Source organism: Sphaerodactylus townsendi, linkage group LG08, assembly GCF_021028975.2.
Source record: "Sphaerodactylus townsendi isolate TG3544 linkage group LG08, MPM_Stown_v2.3, whole genome shotgun sequence".
Classification (NCBI taxonomy): domain Eukaryota; kingdom Metazoa; phylum Chordata; class Lepidosauria; order Squamata; family Sphaerodactylidae; genus Sphaerodactylus; species Sphaerodactylus townsendi.
Window position 1 is genome coordinate 111,405,027 of NC_059432.1, and position 18,284 is coordinate 111,423,310.

An 18,284-nucleotide genomic window follows, 5' to 3' on the forward strand; every position below is an offset into this window, starting at 1 on the left:
CTTCGGGAATTATAGAGTTCTTCCAAGGGGGGGAGAGGGCAGCCGATAATCCTCTGTGCAGGAGTGATCACCCTTTGGAGCGCCTTCCTATCTGCCACTGGGCAACTGGAGAACCATACAGATGCCGTAGGTTCAGACGCTCTCTGTAGCACTCTCTCAAGCTGTAGTCCTGTCAGATTGAAGCTAGGAATCTAAGAAATTTTAAAAGCCCGGAATTACCACAAAACGGTGCCTAAGACGTGCTCTCGAGCACACGAGAACACAGTGGGTGTTTACAAAATGTTTTCCACGGCCTGTGCGGACAGCGCCAGTCTCAGACCCTGGAAAGCCAGCCAGCCTAAGCAACCAGTACTGATCTGATTCAGCGTTAAGCCAGCTTTATGTCTATTTGGGAAGATTCCCGGTTCTAACCCTGCCATTGCCAGTTAAAAGGACCAGGTAAAAAGGTTTGTGAGCATCTAGCTTCAGTTACACACCAGGGCTTTGCTGGAGATACTCCTAGGTTGGTCTTGGTATTCCAAGCAAATATAGTTTTCCAAAGCTGCGATGCATCACTCCATCGCTATCCGAGGCAGCGATTGCTCTCCAAGGGCTGTTCAAATTTAATTCAGGCAGTTTGGAGTTTTCCCTCCCATTCAGGGTATCTCGTTTTCCTAGGAACTGCCACTTCCTCTGTGGATTCCCTTCTTTTGCAAAACTCTGTGGAGCCCCCGCCCCCAAAAGGAGCAAATCTACAACATGTGCTTATACGCTTTCCAGCAAGACCTAGACGAGCGAATGCTAGAAAAGTACAGAAGGCAAATTTTCACAAACACAGAAGAGAAACATGGATTTTTAAACTGTTTAATTAAAAAAAAAAACCAGTAAAAGCAGTTTTCAATCCTTATTGGGAAGGGATAAATCTTGTTAAGAGTCAGGGCTACACAAGATCCAGAGAAAGGAGGGAAATTGGGGAAAGAATTGGGAGAACCTTCCCGTGGCAGGGGGCGCAGAGGAGTGGGGAATTCTTGCCAGGGGATAAAAGAATTGGGACACTGCGACACCAATGTGTGGAAGGTGCAAAGTAAAAACGGTGGCAGAGAACACACTGCGGAAGACGGGGGACTCGAACAGATCCAGGAGGGCGTGCCAACCCAAAACCACTGATGCTCGCACCGCTAACTATGGCAAGACCAGCATTTTAAAGTCATTGCGCGCTGCTGGATCGACTGGGGTTCCTTCGCCCACATTTCCCCCTTCCAACTCTCAAGGTGGAACTTTCCCCGGGGGTTCACTCACAGAACTGGAATGTTTGACAACATGCCGTTGGTGACCATCCATTTGCCCACTCCAAGAAACTCTCTCAGAACTGATTCCCAAAAGGGGGGTTGTGTGGTTGAACGGGCAAGCACGTATCATGCCCGAACAAGACTTCAGGTTCGGCCCACGGTCCTTCAAATGCAAAGTCCCTGCCCCGAGCTAGCAAGTGTTTGGGAAAGAACTTCCTTCGGCCAAGACCGAGAGCAGCAGCTGCCAACCAGAGCAGGAGATACCAAGCTCAACAAAGCAGGGCTCTGTCTAAAGATGAGTCCCCCCCCCCCATTTATTAAAGGGACAGGGGAGGCGGGGGGGAGAAGAGGGCGGAGGTAAAAGCACAAGAACTACACCACGATTGTGCAACCAGCTTCGTTAGAACAACTCAGCAAAATAAAATTCCGGTTTATTGTTTGGACAACATTGTTTTCACACATACATCAAACAGGCCAAAAAAAAAATTAACAGCAACTTCATAGACAAAAAAAGAAAACAAAAAGGAAAAAAGAAAACGAAAGAAAAACCCTTTTTTTTAATCTTTGGCCATCTCATACAAACCAACTACGTATGGTACAGCTACAGTACATACACAAAAAAGAGTTACTGGAATGCTCAGAATAAAAGTTTGACTTTTTTGCATTTTTTGACTTATTTTTTTTGTACAAGGTCTATTTTTCCCCCCTTCTCCTTTTGAGATAATGGTTTGGACACGGTCACACCACAAGTAAAGTCAAGAAAAAAAATTATTTCCCCGTTTGTTTGTTTGTTTAGGAACGGGGGGGTGGGGGGGGGAGAGAGAAAAAACACAGTTACTTCAAAGCCCCCCTTTTGGTCAATCGGAGATCGCGTTAAAAATGGCTGACCTCATCACAATATGTACAAAAATATAAAATGTAAATAAAAAATACAAACAAATTCTCCTTTTAAAGTTACTTTTAAGAAAGCAAGGAGGGGCTTTGAAGTTTTCGGTGGGGGGGGGACAGAGAGGGGGGATGGGGCATCTGCTCCCCCCCCCTCTGATAGTAACGTCAAGGAGACTTTTACTTTCCCCCCCCTTCCAAAATGGGGGCTAGGGGAAGTCGATTGGCGGCAGATCGCTGGTTTCTCCGGGGCTTTTACGCTCTACTTGGTGACAGTGACCACAGCAAGAATCGGGAAGAGGGAACAGGGAAGGGGAGCGTGTCTGCAACGGGACGTTTCAAAGGTGTGGTAGGTCACGCTGGCTTTTAAAAAACATTTTTTTCCTCTTTAAGTTTTAAAAAAAAAACCGTCGTCGTTCGTTGACTGCTTCCTAATCATCTTCATCGGTTTTCTGCTTTTTGGGGTCCACATCGTCGTCCTGCAAAGGAAAACATGGAGGTGAAATGAGTCGGGAAGGCTCCGTTCCGGCACACTGAGGAGCCGGCCTCCTCAATTCAAAACCACCCCCAGCCTGACATTTTTTAAAATTTATATCCCCCCTTTCTCTCCTGCAGGAGACTCAAAGGGGCTTACAATCTCCTTGCCCTTCCCCCCTCACAACAAACACCCTGTGAGGTAGGTGGGGCTGAGAGAGCTCCGAAAAGCTGTGACTAGCCCAAGGTCACCCAGCTGGCATGTGTGGGAGTGCACAAGCTAATCTGGTTCACCAGATAAGCCTCCACAGCTCAAGTGGCAGAGCGGGGAATCAACCCAGTTCCTCCAGATTAGAATGCACCTGCTCTTAACCACTACGCCATTTGCTGGGAAAAGGTGGGATACAAATCTAATAAAATAAAAATAATTAAAAAACCAGCTTGAATTGAGCTATGGTGTTTTTTTTAAGACTTGCCAAGAGTACAGCGAAGTGCATACAGCTCTCTTGGTTGTTATTTTATCCTCCCAACAACCCTGCAAGGTAGATTGACTCACAAGCAACTAGCCTCAGTGAGCCCCACAACCGAGGGGACATTTGAACCCACGCCTGCCAGTTCCTCATACAACATTCTACCCACCGCAATGTATAGCTGTGCCCATACACCAGTGATGGCGAACCTTTTCAAGACCGAGTGCCCAAACTGCCACCCAAAACCCACTTATTTACCGCAAAGTGCCAACACGGCAATTTAACCTGAATACTGAGGTTTTAGCTTAGAAAAAATGGTTGGCTCTGAGGCGCGCGTTACTCAGGAGTAAGCTTGGTGGTAGTCGGTGGCTTTGCTTTGAAGCAACCGTGCAACTCATCCAACAGGTGAATCATGACCCTAGGAGGGTTTACGCAGAAGCAAGCCCCATTGCCAGCAACTGAGCTTACTCCCTGGTAAAGAATTGCGCTTTAGTTCTTCGCATGAAAATCAGTGGGGTTTAAAGTGCTTAACAGGGTTACCTACACTGCTTCCCCAAAACCCGGTCTTAGGTTTAATGCTAATAATTGAGCCCAGCAGCCCAGGCCAACCTAAATGTGTGTGTGTGTGGGGGGGGGGGTGACTCTGTTTGCGCATGCCCACAGAGAGGACTCTGAGTGCCACCTCTGGCACCTGTGCCATTGGTTTGCCACCACTGCCATACACCCTGAACCTAAAAACAATTCAGTTTATCTTACAGTATCTGAGGATCCTTCAGTACCATACTTGTGGTCTTATGTACAAATGTCAGCCTACGTGTTATTGTGGCTGGTCAGAACCATGTTCAACTAGTTCATTAGCGTGGCCGAAAAAACAGCAGATTTATTGCTCTTTAATTGCAAACAAGGGCTTATTTTAGTCTCCTAACTTCATTTTGAGAATTTAATGAGTTATTAAGGCCCATCTTGGTCCACCTGAACTCCATAATCCCTTTAGGGACCGGCGGTTTCATTCAGAGCACAACCCAGTGTTGAAATCAGAAAGACTTGTTTGTTCCCAACTGTCCTCTCCTCGGTAAAAAAGCATCCAATATAAAGTTTTCTGAGGGTGACTTCCAAGGTGAACTTCGTACCTGAGGTGGACAATGCAAAGTTGCCAACCTCCAGGTCGAAACTGGACATCTCCCAGAATTACAACTGTTTTGGCTGCTTTGGAGGGCGGACTCTGTGGAGCAAATACGTGCCAAGCTCACTCCGCAGGTTCCGCCCCCAAATCTCCAGGAGTCTGAGCTGGAGGTGGCAACCCGAGCCTGCCTACAAGCAAAGCTTTCCCGCCGTAGAGAGTAACTAAATCGAAGCTCTCAAAACCTGATTTAGAAGAATTTGGATTTATATCTCTTCTATAAGGAGACTCAAAGGGGCTGACAATCTCCTTTCCCTTCCCCCCTCACAACAAACACCCTGTGAGGTGGGTGGGGCTGAGAGAGCGCTGAAGAACTGTGACTAGCCCAAGGTCACCCAGCTGGCATGTGCGGGAGTGCACAGGCTAATCTGAATTCCCCAGATAATCCTCCACAGCTCAAGTGGCAGAGCGGGGAATGAAACCCGGTTCTCCAGACTAGAGTGCACCTGCTCTTAACCGCTAAACCACGCTGGCTCCTTTACCTTCCCTCTTACTGCTACTCGCAGTGGCCCACCAGATGCTTTTGGGAGCTCACATGCAGGATGTGAACGCAATGGCACATTCCAGGTTTATCTTTGTTAACGGTTCATCTCTCTTACTGGGCATCACGGGAAGTTGGTGCTTTTTCTGAGTGCTATTTCAGGATGATGATGATGATAATAATAATAATGCTCACTTTATGACTGGATCCAAACGACCCCCCCCCCCCCCCCCAGCTTCTATTCTTCCCACAGTGCCCCATGCAATACCCCCAACCCCATGCAAGCAGGGCAGACGAGCCAAACACACCTCCTTTGGCTCCATCCCTCCAACCGCCTCCGAACATGGAGCCAGTGTGGCGCAGTGGCTAAAAGCGGGTGGACTCTAATCAGGAGAACTGGATTTGGTTCCCTACTCTAGGGGTCTGCAACCTGCAGCTCTCCAGATGTTCATGGACTACAAATCTCATCAGCCCTTGCCAGCATGGCCACTTGGGCATGCTGGCAGGGGCTAATGGGATTTGTAGTCCACGAACATCTGGAGAGCCGCAGGTTGCAGACACCTGCCCTACTCCTATTTCTTCTCCCCCAAGACCACTCAGATTTCCTTCTTCTGCACAGCCTAGAAACAACTGACTTTGTTGTCTGCTTTTCAATCATCTGTGATTTGCTCTTGTACCCCATGGCAGCCATTTTGTGTGTGCGCGCGTGCGAGAACCTATCCCAGAGGTCTGCAACCTGCGGCTCTCCAGATGTTCATGGACTACAATTCCCCTCAGCCCGTACCAGCATGGCCAATTGGCTGAGGGGAATTGTAGTCCATGAACATCTGGAGGGCTGAGGGGAATTGTAGTCCATGAACATCTGGAGAGCCGCAGGTTGCAGACCCCTGCCCTACTCCCATTTCTTCTCCCCCAAGCCCACTCTGATTTCCTTCTTCTGCACAGCCTAGAAACAACTGACTATGTTGTCTGCTTCTCAATCATCTGTGATTTGCCCTTGTACCCCATGGCAGCCAGTGTGTGTGTGTGTGTGTGTGTGTGTGTGTGTGTGTGAGTGAGAGAGAGAGAGAGAGAGAAGAGGACCTATCCCAGAGGTCTGCAACCTGTGGCTCCCCAGATGTTCATGGACTACAATTCCCCTCAGCCCTTACCATCATGGCCAATTGGCTGAGGGGAATTGTAGTCCACAAACATCTGGAGCACCACAGGTTGCAGACCCCTGACCTATCCCCTTCTCCAAGTTCTCAGAAGTGCCCTGAATTGGCTCAAGAATCCCAGGGGCTCTCCGGCCTGACCTCTCCCACCTCAACAAGGCCTGGCTACTTACTTCGTCATCTTCAGCTGCCCGCTTGCCTGTAGCGCCCTCTGCCTCATCATCTTCATCACCGTCTTCTTCTTCTCCTAGACAGAAAAGGGGGGGGGGGAGTGAGGGTCCGCCAAGCCAAACCTGGGATACAAGCAGCCCACAGAACACGAACACCCCAGAATCCTTCGAAGACACGGAAAGTGTCTGTAAAAACCTGGATTGGGCATTTCACCAGAACCTATGGGGGCCTTGTGCTGCTTCTGCAGGGGCTGTAGTTATTTCTAGACCGGATCAGTGAAAGGGATGTTAAGGCAAAGAAAAGTAGTATTCTCCCTTTAAGCACGGTGTAGCGGGTAAGAGCAGGTGGATTCTAATCTGGAGAACCGAGTTCGATTCCCTACTCCTCCACCTGAGTGGCTGAGGCTTATCCGGTGAACCAGATGTGTTTCCGCACTCCTACATTCCTGCTGGGCGACCTGGGGGCTAGTCACGGTTATCTCAGAACTCTCTCAGCCCCACCTGCCTCACAAGGGGTCTGTTGTGGGGAGAGGAAGGGAAAGGAGCTTGTAAATCACCTTGAATCTCCTTACAGGAGAGAAAAGTGGGGTATAAATCCAAACTCCTCTTTAAGACAGAGCATAATGGGAATTGTAGTTTGTAACTTGCTGGGTCATGTCTTTGTATTAGTTCTTTGATTGGCATATAGCCGTGGTGGCGAACCTTTGGCACTCCAGATGTTATGGACTACAATTCCCATCAGCCCCTGTCAGCATGGCCAATTGACCATGCTGGCAGGGGCTGATGGGAATTGTAGTCCATAACATCTAGAGTGCCAAAGGTTTGCCACCACTGGCATATGGCCTTTCTGGGTCACGTTGAATAAAAACTGGCAAGTTATTCTTTTCCCTTTGGGAACTCTTGGAATGAAGGGGAATGCGGACTCATTCAATCTTTCAAAAAAATGTACAGTCCTCAGCTCAAGAGTATTAATTGTGGCCGCATCCTAATGGACGTCAAATTGTCCAAACTCTGCTTGGAGATTTGTGTCGTGTTTCTGGCGAGCACTCATCCTAAAGGAAAAATGTCCCTCTAAGGTTGGAAAAGGCTTCTTTGTGTATTTTCCCCTTGAGGAATTTGGGGAGGGAACTTCTGGGAATCTCCCTCTCCAATAGAGACCAATGCCTGTGAACCTTCAATACAACAGTCTCTTTGGCGTCTCTTAACGTTCGCAGGTCAGCAGGTGACAAGTACAGAAAGCTTGCTGAACATCACAGTAAAACTGACACTTCAAGTGTGACATTTGCTTCTTGTTGACGTGTTTGAGGCTGTGTAGGGATGGGTGGAGGAAGACGTAAGTGAGGATGGGGTACGAGTCTGAAATTGTGCGCGTCGCAGAATGCTGCTGTAAATTTCGTTGGGTGTGCACAATGACAATAAAAATGTTTATGTTTATGCTTTATTTGCATGCCCTTGGTGGGAAAGGGGGAAGAAGGCATCATGGGACATTATCACACCCTTTGGCCCTCACTAAACGCACCTGCTCCTTCCGTGATCAGACTGCAATAGAACCAACACTCTGCAGGCCAAAGAACTATGCGAGGCCACCTCTCAGTATGGAGGCTGGACACGTCTAGGCCACACAGAGGAGCGGATCTTCTATAAATGGTGCCCAGGCAGAGGTGGGATCCAGCAGGTTCTCACCGGTTCCCGAGAGTAGGTTACTAATAATTTGTGTGTGCCGAGGGGGTGACTAATTGGTGATTTTGGCCTTAATTACACCCTTCCTCTCAGCAGTAGCGCGCAGAACTTGAAGCAGCCTAGCAGGAGGTGCACCGGCGTGCGTGTCAGCCTGCGCCTACGTGCATTCGTTTCCCGCCCAAGGACTGGCGCAGCGGCTGCGTCCTTGCCACAGCCCCGCCCAGGAATGCCACGCCCCGGAATGCCCCGCCCACGCCCCGTCGTGCCCCGCCCAGCCCCATTGGCGCTACGCCACAGTTTGAATCCCACCACCATGGGGATCTGTCACCAGGGCAACTGTTTTGTGTGGTACCCTCCTACTTTATCTCAAGCACAAGCGTCCAACTCTGGCGCTTCAGGTGTTCATGGACTACAATTCCCATCAGCCCCTGCGCCCCAGGGGTCCAAAACAAGCTTGTTGATGAGTCCACGGCCGACAGGGTGAGAGGAGGGCAGCCGACACCCAATTGGCTCTCCGGCTTCGCACCCCTCCACCCCCTCTCCCTCCCCCTGTTCCACAGGGAGTTCGCCTTTAATGAGGACACAGAAACAGAGTTCATTAGCAAGTGCCGCAAATCGGAACTAATTGGGAAGACAGGTTGTGCCGATGATCCGCGGCCCCCTGAACGGCAGAGCCCAGACCAAGGCTGTGCTCGGGCAGGGGACCCGGGGACAGGTGGGCAGTCTGCGGGGGACGATCCCAAAGCCATTCTCTGCCAGGGGCATTTTGGGAAAACAGGTTTGTCCGAATCCTCTGCGTTTAGACCAGCAATCTGGGTAATTTATCGCCAGTGCAGACCGGCACGGGGGAGACGGAGAAGGAAGATTAGAGGCCCCTGAACAGAAGAGACACTCCCCTTTCTTCCCTTGGGATTCTGGCCAGCTCGAACAGGTAGGATTAGCTACTGCAGGTGGGATGAACCTTCCCTAAAGCCTCAGGAAAAGGGAGCGAAGTCAACCGGTCACAGGAGAGAGGACTCAGGGGAAGACGCGCAGCAAGCAACGGGGGCTTGGCTTTCAGGCTGAGTCCAGAAGTCGGCAGAAGCTTGCCAAGGGAACACCGAGAAGCCCAGAGAGGGATACAGCAAACAGGCCAGGCCTGGCATGCAACTCTCAGCCACCAGACATGAGGGCAGACCTGGGCATTATACGGCCCGCGGGCCACATTCGGCCCGCCGGATGACCCTGACTGGCCCCCCTGCCGTGCTGGGGAGCGAGGCGTCTTTGAAAGCCCCGCAGAAGCCGGTTGCCTTGGCTGCCGGCTTCTGCGAGGCTTTCAAAAGTGCCTCGCCCCCCTGCCTTTTGGCCCGGCCCTCCACAATATTTTCTGTTTTGGATTTGGAATAATAATAATAATAATAATAAGAAGAAGAGTTTGGATTTATATCCCCCCTTTTCACTCCTGTAGGAGACTCAAAGGGGCTGACAATCTCCTTCCCCCCCCTCACAACAAACACCCTGTGAGGTAGGTGGGGAGCTCAGAAGAACCGTGACTAGCCCAATCTGGTTCACCGGATTGAGAGAGCTCAGAAGAACCGTGACTAGCCCAAGGTCACCCAGCTGGCGCGTGTGGGAGTGCACAGGCTAATCTGAATTCCCCAGAGAAGCCTCCACAGCTCAGGCGGCAGAGCGGGGAATCAAACCTGGTTCCTCCAGATTAGATACACGAGCTCTTAACCTCCTACGCCACTGCTAATTGCCCACCCCTGCACTAGGGGTTACTCGCAGCCAGTGCCAGGGACCAAGAGGCAAGATTCTCAGCTGCCTCCTGCCCTACAGACGGGCCCAAACGCAACCCGAGCATCCCTGCTGCATCTAAGCGCAAACAGGTGAAATCAAGGCCGTTGCCATGGCTCCTGAGCTCCGCTTCCCACCTCTTTCCCTCCTGCGTGGTGACCGTATCCAAGCAATGCTCCCCACCCGGCAACAAACAACCAGTTAGGCCGGGCTGCCTGAATGCCACGGGAAACCCTCTCGGGGGCAGCAGCGGGACGCTCACAGGGGGGTTGGCTCCAGCTGGCGGTTCTTGCTCCCGGTAGTTTTGCTTTGCTGGAAAGGGCCAGGATTCGATGATACATGCCTGCAGGATGCCAACTCATGAGAGAGGTCCACGAGCCCGCACATCAATGCCCCCCCGGTCTTGGGAGCAACCGTGAAGCACTTATTCTGGAGCAGGAAGCGGTGAACCCAAATCCCGCCTCCGTTTACAAAGTAAACGATGCTCGTGGCAAGCTGGTTGGAGCACCTTCCTGATGAGGAGAGGCTGCAGCATTTGGGACTCTTTAGTTTGGAGAGGAGACGTCTGAGGGGGGATATGATGGAAGTCTATAAAACGATGCATGGGATAGAAAATGTGGACAAAGAGAAATTTTTCTCTCTTTCTCACAATACTAGAACCAGGGGGTATCCATTGAAAATGCTGGGGGGAAGAATTAGGACTAATAAAAGGAAACACTTCTTCACGCAACGTGTGATGGGTGTTTGGAATATGCTGTCACAGGAGGTGGTGATGGCCACTCACCTGGATAGCTTTAAAAGGGGCTTGGACAGATTTATGGAGGAGAAGTCGATCTATGGCTACCAATCTTGATCCTCCTTGATCTGAGATTGCAGATGCCTTAGTAGACCAGGTGCTCGGGAGCAGCAGCAGCAGAAGGCCATTGCTTTCACCTCCTGCCTGTGAGCTCCCCAAGGCACCTGGTGGGTCACTGCGAGTAGCAGAATGCTGGACTAGATGGACTCTGGTCTGATCCAGCAGGCTAGTTCTTATGTTCGTATGGTTAGGCACAGGTTACGTATGCGCACAGCACTCCCCGAGCTTCAAACGTCAGGGGAAGGCGGTTCTGTTCCGCTGAACAACGTTTTATGGGTTTTCCACTTAAGCACGATACTGTGGCATTAATCCAGCACCTGCCATTCAGTGGAGGGAGCTAATCGACAGACAGCAACTCTGGAGCAGCAGTGGCGTAGGAGGTTAAGAGCTCGTGTATCTAATCTGGAGGAACCGGGTTTGATTCCCCGCTCTGCCGCCTGAGCTGTGGAGGCTTCTCTGGGGAATTCAGCTTGGCTTGTACACTCCCACACACGCCAGCTGGGTGACCTTGGGCTAGTCACAACTTCTCGGAGCTCTCTCAGCCCCACCCACCTCACAGGGTGTTTGTTGTGAGGGGGGAAGGGCAAGGAGATTGTAAGCCCCTTTGAGTCTCCTTACAGGAGAGAAAGGGGGGATATAAATCCAAACTCTTCTTCTTCCTTTCAGCCCTGCTAGCTCTGCCAGAGCAACTGCAGAAAAAATATCACCCGCGTGGGGGGACGGACACGATGAGAGCATGTTAACATCTAAAAGTAGATACACGCCCTTCCACCGTACCCCAAGAAGCATTTAACATCTTGACTCAAATGGGATTTCTGACCCAGGCTTCAAAAGGTGGCCCTAATTCCCAGGCTTCAGAACTGAAATGTTTAGGACCCGATAAAGGAGGCTGAAACTCCTTTCTGAACTACATATTTTTCAGCCCAATGCTTCAACAACTCCTGAATTAACTTCACAGCCAACAAGTTTTCTATTATTGCTTTGCCAATGGACCCTGCATAGCAGGGGGTTGGACTGGATGGCCGTTGGGGATCTCTTCCAACTCTTATGATTCTAGGATCACCGACACCGAAGGAACTCTCACGGAGGATTCCAGTTTCGATCCACAGACGATGAAGGGTTAACCAGAATTAATTTTTGACCTTCCCGAGCCACTTTGGAGTTTATTCTGAGAACTTCTGGTTTGGAAGCCGTCTCTGGCACGGAACCCCACCGCGAATCCCCACTAGGGGGAGCCGCCGCCCTCTGCAACTGACCGCAGGCGCTGAAGAGGAAAACAAGAAAATCACCTTCTTCCTCGTCCTCTTCGTCGTCGCCGACTTCGTCTTCCTCTTCGTCTACCTCGTTGTCTGCTTCCTGCTCCCCGTTTTCCTCGTTCTCCTTGCAGAAACAAAACACACTTAAAAAACCTGACGCACGACCGGCGGCTGCTTGCTGACAATCCTGTCCAGGAAGGTTCCAGTTAAATCAAAGTTCAGTCTGTTAAGCTGCAAGACCGAACTTTACAGCCAAACTTTTGCTACAAGCGACTATGTGTTCAGGCAGCTACTAACCCCTCAATTTTCAAGCCACGGGGCAAAGGATTAGGATTTGGGGCAGTGTCAAAGGAGGCCAATAAGTGAACGTTTTCCACTACGATTGGGGTAGTTGGAACAGACAGACAGCCTCCAGAGTCTTCACTGGAAGATCTTGCTGAAGTCGCGCTTTAGGGCTGCTGTTTTAATTCAAGGCCCGCGTCGCCTCCAAACTACTACAGCAGAAGATTTAAATGCTGATCGGACAACACTGCGCTGGCATTTAAATAAAAACCTGCCGCGCCACACACTCCCAGCTCTGCTCATTCCTTTCCATCAACAGGATTTTTAAATCAGAGGGTGGGGAGAAAATTGCAATTTGTTGCTTCCTCTGGTAGGGAAGGAATGTGCATAGTGTGGAGCACAGCTCGGTGGCTCTGTTTTCCCATCCTCCATTTTATCTTTACGACGACCAAACAGTTGGCCCCAAAACAGCCAACGGATTTTGCGGCTAAGCCTGGATTCGAACCCAGGCCTCCCCTGGGCTCAAGTCTGACACCGGAGCCTGTCACGCTGCAGAGGTTCACTCACAAACACCACCGCGCCCGGCAGCGACACTTACCGCGTTACCATTGGCCGGTGCATCTCTGCCGTTCTCCGTCTCTTCCACGACTTCCTTCTTCTCTTTCAAGTCCTTAAAAGGGACAGAAATAAAGCAGTGTGACTCACCAAGATTCCAGACTGGCCTGTTTTCGGGGGAAAAGCTCAATGCCCTCCTTCTCCCCCCCCCCCCAAGGAAAGTTGGAAAAACAAGCAACGCACGAAGGCAGCTGGGAAAGAGTGTGGGAACGAGGAGGCGCGTCTTCCTTCCCCACCCATGTGCTTTGGAGGCAGGAGCTGAAGGAACTCAGCTAAAGGGAATGCCTGCCCCCCCCCCCCTCGTCCGCCCGCTCTGCCTGGAAGGTTTAAGAGTTTGACAGACGTGCTTAAGTTGGATCCTCGCTTTCCAGCGGATATTGTACGAATGCGATCTTTCACCTCCTAAACATTGCTACAGGAAAGAATCACGCAACAGCACACAGATTCCCGACTACACTCATTTTCCAACCAAGGACAGGCTCTTCCACTTACTTTATTCTGCAGACAGATGACACCCCACCCCCCACCCCCCACCCCATGTTGCGGGTACCAGCAGCCCACATGGAAACTCAGACCAGTCAGGGCCCCCGTGTCACCAACTGTACACACGAGCTATGGCTTATGCCCCAAAAGAGTTTGGAAGTTGGGGTAAAGTTTTAGAAGGAGGTGGGGTACAGGCCAGTTATCTGGGTCTGCCGTAAAACCATTAAGCCAAGTGCTGTAGCACCTCAGAAACTGATAACATTGAGATAACATTCAATGGATGAATGTTCCAAGAGGCCTTTGACTCCCAGAAGCTGATACTGTGAAAATCTTGCGGCCTCTAGGACTCAAATTTAACTGTTGCGCTGATCAGGGGCCGAGAAGAAGACAGCTTCCAAGTCGCGAAGGCTAGAGAAATGAAACAGCCCCCCCCCCATCCCAAAACACAAGTTTCTTCCCTGCAGCAAAAAAAGGTGTTTTTCCAGTGGCGCAACCCAGCAACCTGCCTCTCATAAGCCTGTCAGGTGCCTGAAGATAGCCAGATACTCTATTCTGGCAAACAGCTGAGGTCCATCACCCCAACAATTACATGCCTCGTTTCGTACCCCACAAAGGTTGGACGTAGACATGCTAAAGGCAGGAATTACGCCCCCCACCCTCCCATTTCTCCTCTCCTCCTTTGAATTAGGACACCCTTCGGATTATTTTGCCAGCCATCACACGCCTAACACCACAGCGTGCCAGCTAATCCTCTCAGGGTAGCCAAGTACTCTGGGTAAGTCAGCGACGGAATTAGCTGCCTTTGACTGCGCTGCCCAGAAAATGGCCAACATCTTTAGCGTATGGCTCTCTTCCCTCAATCCGCTGCCTCCCCACACACCTGTTACAAACAAGCTAGCCCTCTTCCTTCACAAAGACATTTAGCAGGTGAACCGACAGGTTAGGAGCACAGATACGCGCTGCCCGGCTAGGGGAAATCTTTCAGCACACGGAGAAACTCGGCAGGGTTGGAGGGGGATTCCCAGATAACCTTCCACAACGCAAATCTAACTGGACACCAAAGGGGAAAGCCACCGCAGTACGTGGGTTTTTGAAAGGAATATTCCTGCTTTGCAGTTCCCACCCTAGAGGGAGTTTTTGCAGGTCAAATTAAGTGTGCGAGCGTGCACGGCCATGTTGATGCTCCCAGCGCCGCAAGATTTTTCCACCGCTCCTGCCGCCCCTTGAAAAATTAACTCACCCCAGGCAAATCAGCACAAACCCAATTGCGGCAGGCTCCAGAGAATCAGCAAGGGCCAGCTTTCATACCTGGATGCTGATACCTTTCGCCTGGGGCCAGGCAACATCCTGTAATTATAGGGGCAGCCACTGCAGTATGCAACAGCAGGAGAAAACAGAGTGGCAAAGGCACCCTGCCCCAACCTGTACATTGAAAAAACAAACCAAAAATGCGCACTATAATGCAACCGACCAGGGCTAACAAATTCTTTAATTTCCCAGAGCAGTGGTTTCCAACCTGCAGTACATTTACTCCCAGGAGTATGCACCAGAGCATTTTGGGGCATGCAAAAAAAATATTACCCAATGGGCTTGCAAATATGGGGGGTACAATTTTAGGGAAATGGGTTGCCAAGGGGGTTACGGGAGTGAAAAAAAAACTGGGACCCACGGCTTTACAGGAAGAGAAGAAGGGTACTTGAAACAGTCAGCATGAAAACAACTTGTGAAACTAACTAGGGAGGCCTGTAGAATCTATAGAATCTATGAAACTAACAATAGTAAAGTACTTCCACTTTCCTTAGGGGAAAAATGCCACTATGCATAACACAAAAATGCCACCATGCACCTGCAAAAAAATGCAACCATGCACCTGCAAAAAAAAAAATGCAACCATGCATCTGTCGAATGTGTTAAGGGAAATATTTCTCTCTTTTTTAATTTTAAAAAGAGAAAAAAGTTTCAAATTCCTTGCACACCTGCAAGGGCCGCCCCTGCGAACAGCGCTGCTCATTGTTTGGACTAGGGCCCGGGGCGGCCAAAGGCCTCCCAACCTGCAGGGGGCGCGCGAGGCGGCCCCTCGACGCCGCAGGCCCCGCCACGCAATCTGGGCCATTTCAAACCCGCGCGCCACACTCGGCGCCCCTCCGATTGGTCGGGCGCCGCCGAGCTCCCGAGGCATGCCGGGATGCGTAGTCCTCACCTCGCCGTTCGAACGAGCCAGCCGGCGATCGGCGGCGGCGGCGCAGGGGGAGAGCCGACTATCCTTCCCAGGAGGCCCCGCGCGGGCGGAGGCGGCGCAGAGACCAGAGCGCGGCACGTGGTGGGGCGCTCGCCGCGGGCTGCGGCCGGGGGCGGCGCTCGAGAGAGGGCGAAGCCGCCGCCGCCCGCCCGGAGCCTCGGCCGGCGCAAGGGAGCCACGCTGCGGGGGGAGTGGGTGGGCGCCCCCCATGGAGGGGGGCTGCCAATCACGGAATGGGGTCAGGTGGAGGGTCTCACTCGCAACAGAAGCAAGCCCTCCGCGGATTCCCGATTCTCCTCCCCATACAAGAAGAGGGAAAGCCAACAGTCCTCCCCCCGGGACAAAAACCTCGGCGCCACCCCCCCAAAACAGAGAATCCGGATCGCACGCCGAACTCTTAATCAGGATTGGCTCCTCGCCGCGAGTGCAGCCTAGATACCCCCCTCCCCCTCCGCCAAAGGGTCGGATCGTCGAGGGTGGCGGCGAGCCATGACCTTGCGCGGGGGGGGGGGGGGGAAGAGGTACCGCGCTCCGGTCGAGAAGCGCACCCGCAGCGAGACGCCGCCGGCGCTGCTCCCACAACCGAGAGTCCAGGGGTGCCCCGGACGGGCCCGGCCGCCGGTGACCCGGAGTATCCCGGGGGTGGGTCGGAGATCCCCGCCTGCCCTGGCCCCACCATTCGCGCGCGGCCAGAAAGTGCCGTCGGTGCCCCTCGGTTGCCTCTCCCTCCCCCACCCCCGTTTCCCGCACGGCTTCCTAAACTTCAACAAGGGGGGGCGGGGGAGAAGGGGAGGTCACCCCAGTTCAAGGGGGCCAGAGAAAGTTCGCGGGGGGGGGGGAGGGACGGCGGCTGCCCCGGCATGTTCGACGCCGCCTTGGCGCGCCTCGGTTAAACCTGGATCCGAGTTACAGACACCGGGGGGGGGGGGGGGGGGCCGAAGGCGAGTGTGCCCCCCCCTCCACTGGGAAGGGAAAATCCTTTCCGTGCCAAGCCGGGGGAGGGGTCAATGTTGGAGGCAGAGAGGCTCGTCCGCGGGGGGGGGGTCTCCCGAGAGGAGCTCCGGTCCCAGGGCCGCCGCCGCCGCCGCCTCCCTGCCCAAACAAAGGACCGCGCGGGAGGGCGGCAAACCTCGGCGGGCGGCTGCGATCCCTTCCCCATCAAAGGCGGGGAGCCGCTCTCGCCACCCCTCCGCCTCCGAGCACCTCTTCGCCCTCCCCCGCCCATAACGCCGCTTCCGATCGCAGCGCCGCCGCCGCCGGGGGTCGTAAAGTTATTTCCGAGCGATCGGCCAAAGCGAATGAAGAAGCGCAAAAGCGGGGGGGGGGGGGGGGGGGAGCGCGCGAACCAGCCCGCAACTTGCCCTGGAGTCCGTCGGAAGCCGGGGTCTCCGAGGCCGGCGGCCGCGCTCCTTTCCGTTTTAAGCCGACCCCGATCGGAAAGGTGGGGAAGGGGGTGAGGGTTTCCCCGCCGTGCTTTTCACCGACGCCGGGCACCTAGGGGCTTCTCCTCCCCCCCCCCCCCCCAACCACACAACAAGCGAGCGAAGAAGCGAGTCCGCGCCGTCTTGTCAAAACCGGAGAGCCCGTCGGGAGGGGCGCCGTAGCGGGGTGGAAAGCGGCGGCCGGGCAAGGAAAGCGATCCCTCGAAGCCGGCCGCTCTCCCCACCCACCCACCCCCCCCCACCCCGCGATCGTCCGCTCCCTCGACGGGGGGAGACCAAACACCAATCACCCCCCGGTTGCTTTCCAAGCCACGCCAGGAGCCGCCGCTGCCCGCGAACAAAGGGACGCCCAAGCGGGGCCGCCGCACGTCGGAGCGGCGAGATCGGGAGGAGGTGGTGGCGGACCGTCCATAAATCAACGAGCCGGCGGCGGGGGAAGCGGCGAGCGAGCGGGCGGCGCTGCCCCGGCGGAAGCCTCACCTTGGTGGAGATCTCGGCGCTGGTGTCCACGGCCGTGTCCGACATGTCTACGGGCGGTGCAGAGAAGCGAGGCCGGGCGCGGAAGCGGCACAAGGGCGGCCGGGCACAGATCCGAGGGGGCGCACGGCGGGGCCGAGAGAGAGACGGAGAGAGCCGTGCAGGGCAGGACAGCCGCCGCCTCCTGCTGTTGCTGCTGCTGCGACTGCGACTGCGCGGGCCGGGCGAGGGTCGAGGCGCGCACACAGCTTTGGACGGAGCCAGTGGGAGCCTCACGCGGCGCCGCCGGGTTTAATATAGGGGGGTGGGCGGCGCGCGCCCGCCCCTGCCCCGGCCCCATTGGACGGGACACGGCGGGCCCGGCGCGCCGATTGGCGGAGGGGCGAACAATGGGCAAGGCCGCTCCGAGCGCCACCCCCCCCCCCTCCGCGCAGGCGGCACAAGCAGCGCGCCCGGGAGTTTGCGCCGCGGCTCAGCCGTGCCAAGCGGAGGGGAGGGGGGAGGGGAAAGGGGCGGGGGGGAGTTTTGCAAAAAAAAAAAAAAAGAGGGTGGGGGAGTGGGGGGGGGAAATGAAGCGCCCGGGCGGAATGCCAGGAGGGGGGCGCTGCAGAGCGCGCGCGTCCGCGGCCAAAGGGGGGGGGAAAAAGCCCGAGGGGGCGCACAGTCCTGGCGGGGGAGGATCCGAAAAGTTTGCATGCGGTGCAGAAAAAGGCGCGGGGGTGTGCCACGCGCGAGGCCCGGGCCCGATCCGCGCGTTCTCCGCATCCCGGCGGGTTTCCTCGGGAGCAAGCGTCTCCCGCGGGGCCCGACGGCGGCTTCGCCCGTAGGAAAAGCCCCTATACAAGGCGCGCTTTCGGGGATCGGCTTTGCTCTGAGGGCGCGATCCTGGGTTCCTCTCGGCGCGGAGGTGGAGGCTCCCCTAATAAGTGGGGTCTTACCTGGGAGTAAACACGCGTAATGAATGCTGCCGGGCCATGTCGCGTGAAGAAGCGGCTTTACGCGCTCGCGCAGCAAAATTAAACCCCTTTTTAAAAGACCCCTCTGGGTGCCATCGGGACCCGCGGGTCCGTGTTTAAACCTGCAGCGGTGGCGAATG

At 54.1% G+C, this 18,284-nt stretch overlaps 1 protein-coding gene and 1 long non-coding RNA gene across 3 annotated transcripts; both read right to left on the bottom strand.

The window, feature by feature from the left end:
* Positions 1 to 1,651: 1,651 nt before the first annotated feature.
* On the bottom strand, positions 1,652 to 17,465 carry PTMA (prothymosin alpha). 2 transcript variants are annotated; one of them, XM_048505518.1, is made up of 5 exons: positions 17,192 to 17,465; positions 12,531 to 12,602; positions 11,684 to 11,774; positions 6,086 to 6,159; positions 1,652 to 2,632 (listed from the first exon to the last, which is right to left on the bottom strand). In XM_048505518.1, the coding sequence occupies exons 1-5, from the start codon at positions 17,234 to 17,236 to the stop codon at positions 2,585 to 2,587; spliced, it is 330 nt and encodes a 109-aa protein (XP_048361475.1). In that variant the 5' UTR covers positions 17,237 to 17,465; the 3' UTR covers positions 1,652 to 2,584. The 2 variants fall into 2 exon arrangements, with proteins under 2 accessions (XP_048361475.1, XP_048361476.1); XM_048505519.1 differs by having other exon boundaries at positions 11,684 to 11,771; positions 17,192 to 17,464.
* Positions 4,856 to 5,488, bottom strand: LOC125437681. The gene is made up of 2 exons (XR_007245255.1): positions 5,320 to 5,488; positions 4,856 to 5,188 (listed from the first exon to the last, which is right to left on the bottom strand). It is a non-coding gene; the product is annotated as an uncharacterized LOC125437681 (long non-coding RNA).
* Positions 17,466 to 18,284: the final 819 nt, after the last annotated feature.

Coding starts and splice junctions, on each gene's coding strand:
- PTMA (XM_048505518.1), bottom strand. CDS start 17,236: ATGTCGGACACGGCCGTGGACACCAGCGCCGAGATCTCCACCAAG. Junction 12,603..17,191: donor GCGCCGAGATCTCCACCAAG/GTGAGGCTTCCG, acceptor GTCCCTTTTAAG/GACTTGAAAGAGAAGAAGGA. Junction 6,160..11,683: donor CGAAGAGGACGAGGAAGAAG/GTGATTTTCTTG, acceptor TTTTCTGTCTAG/GAGAAGAAGAAGACGGTGAT.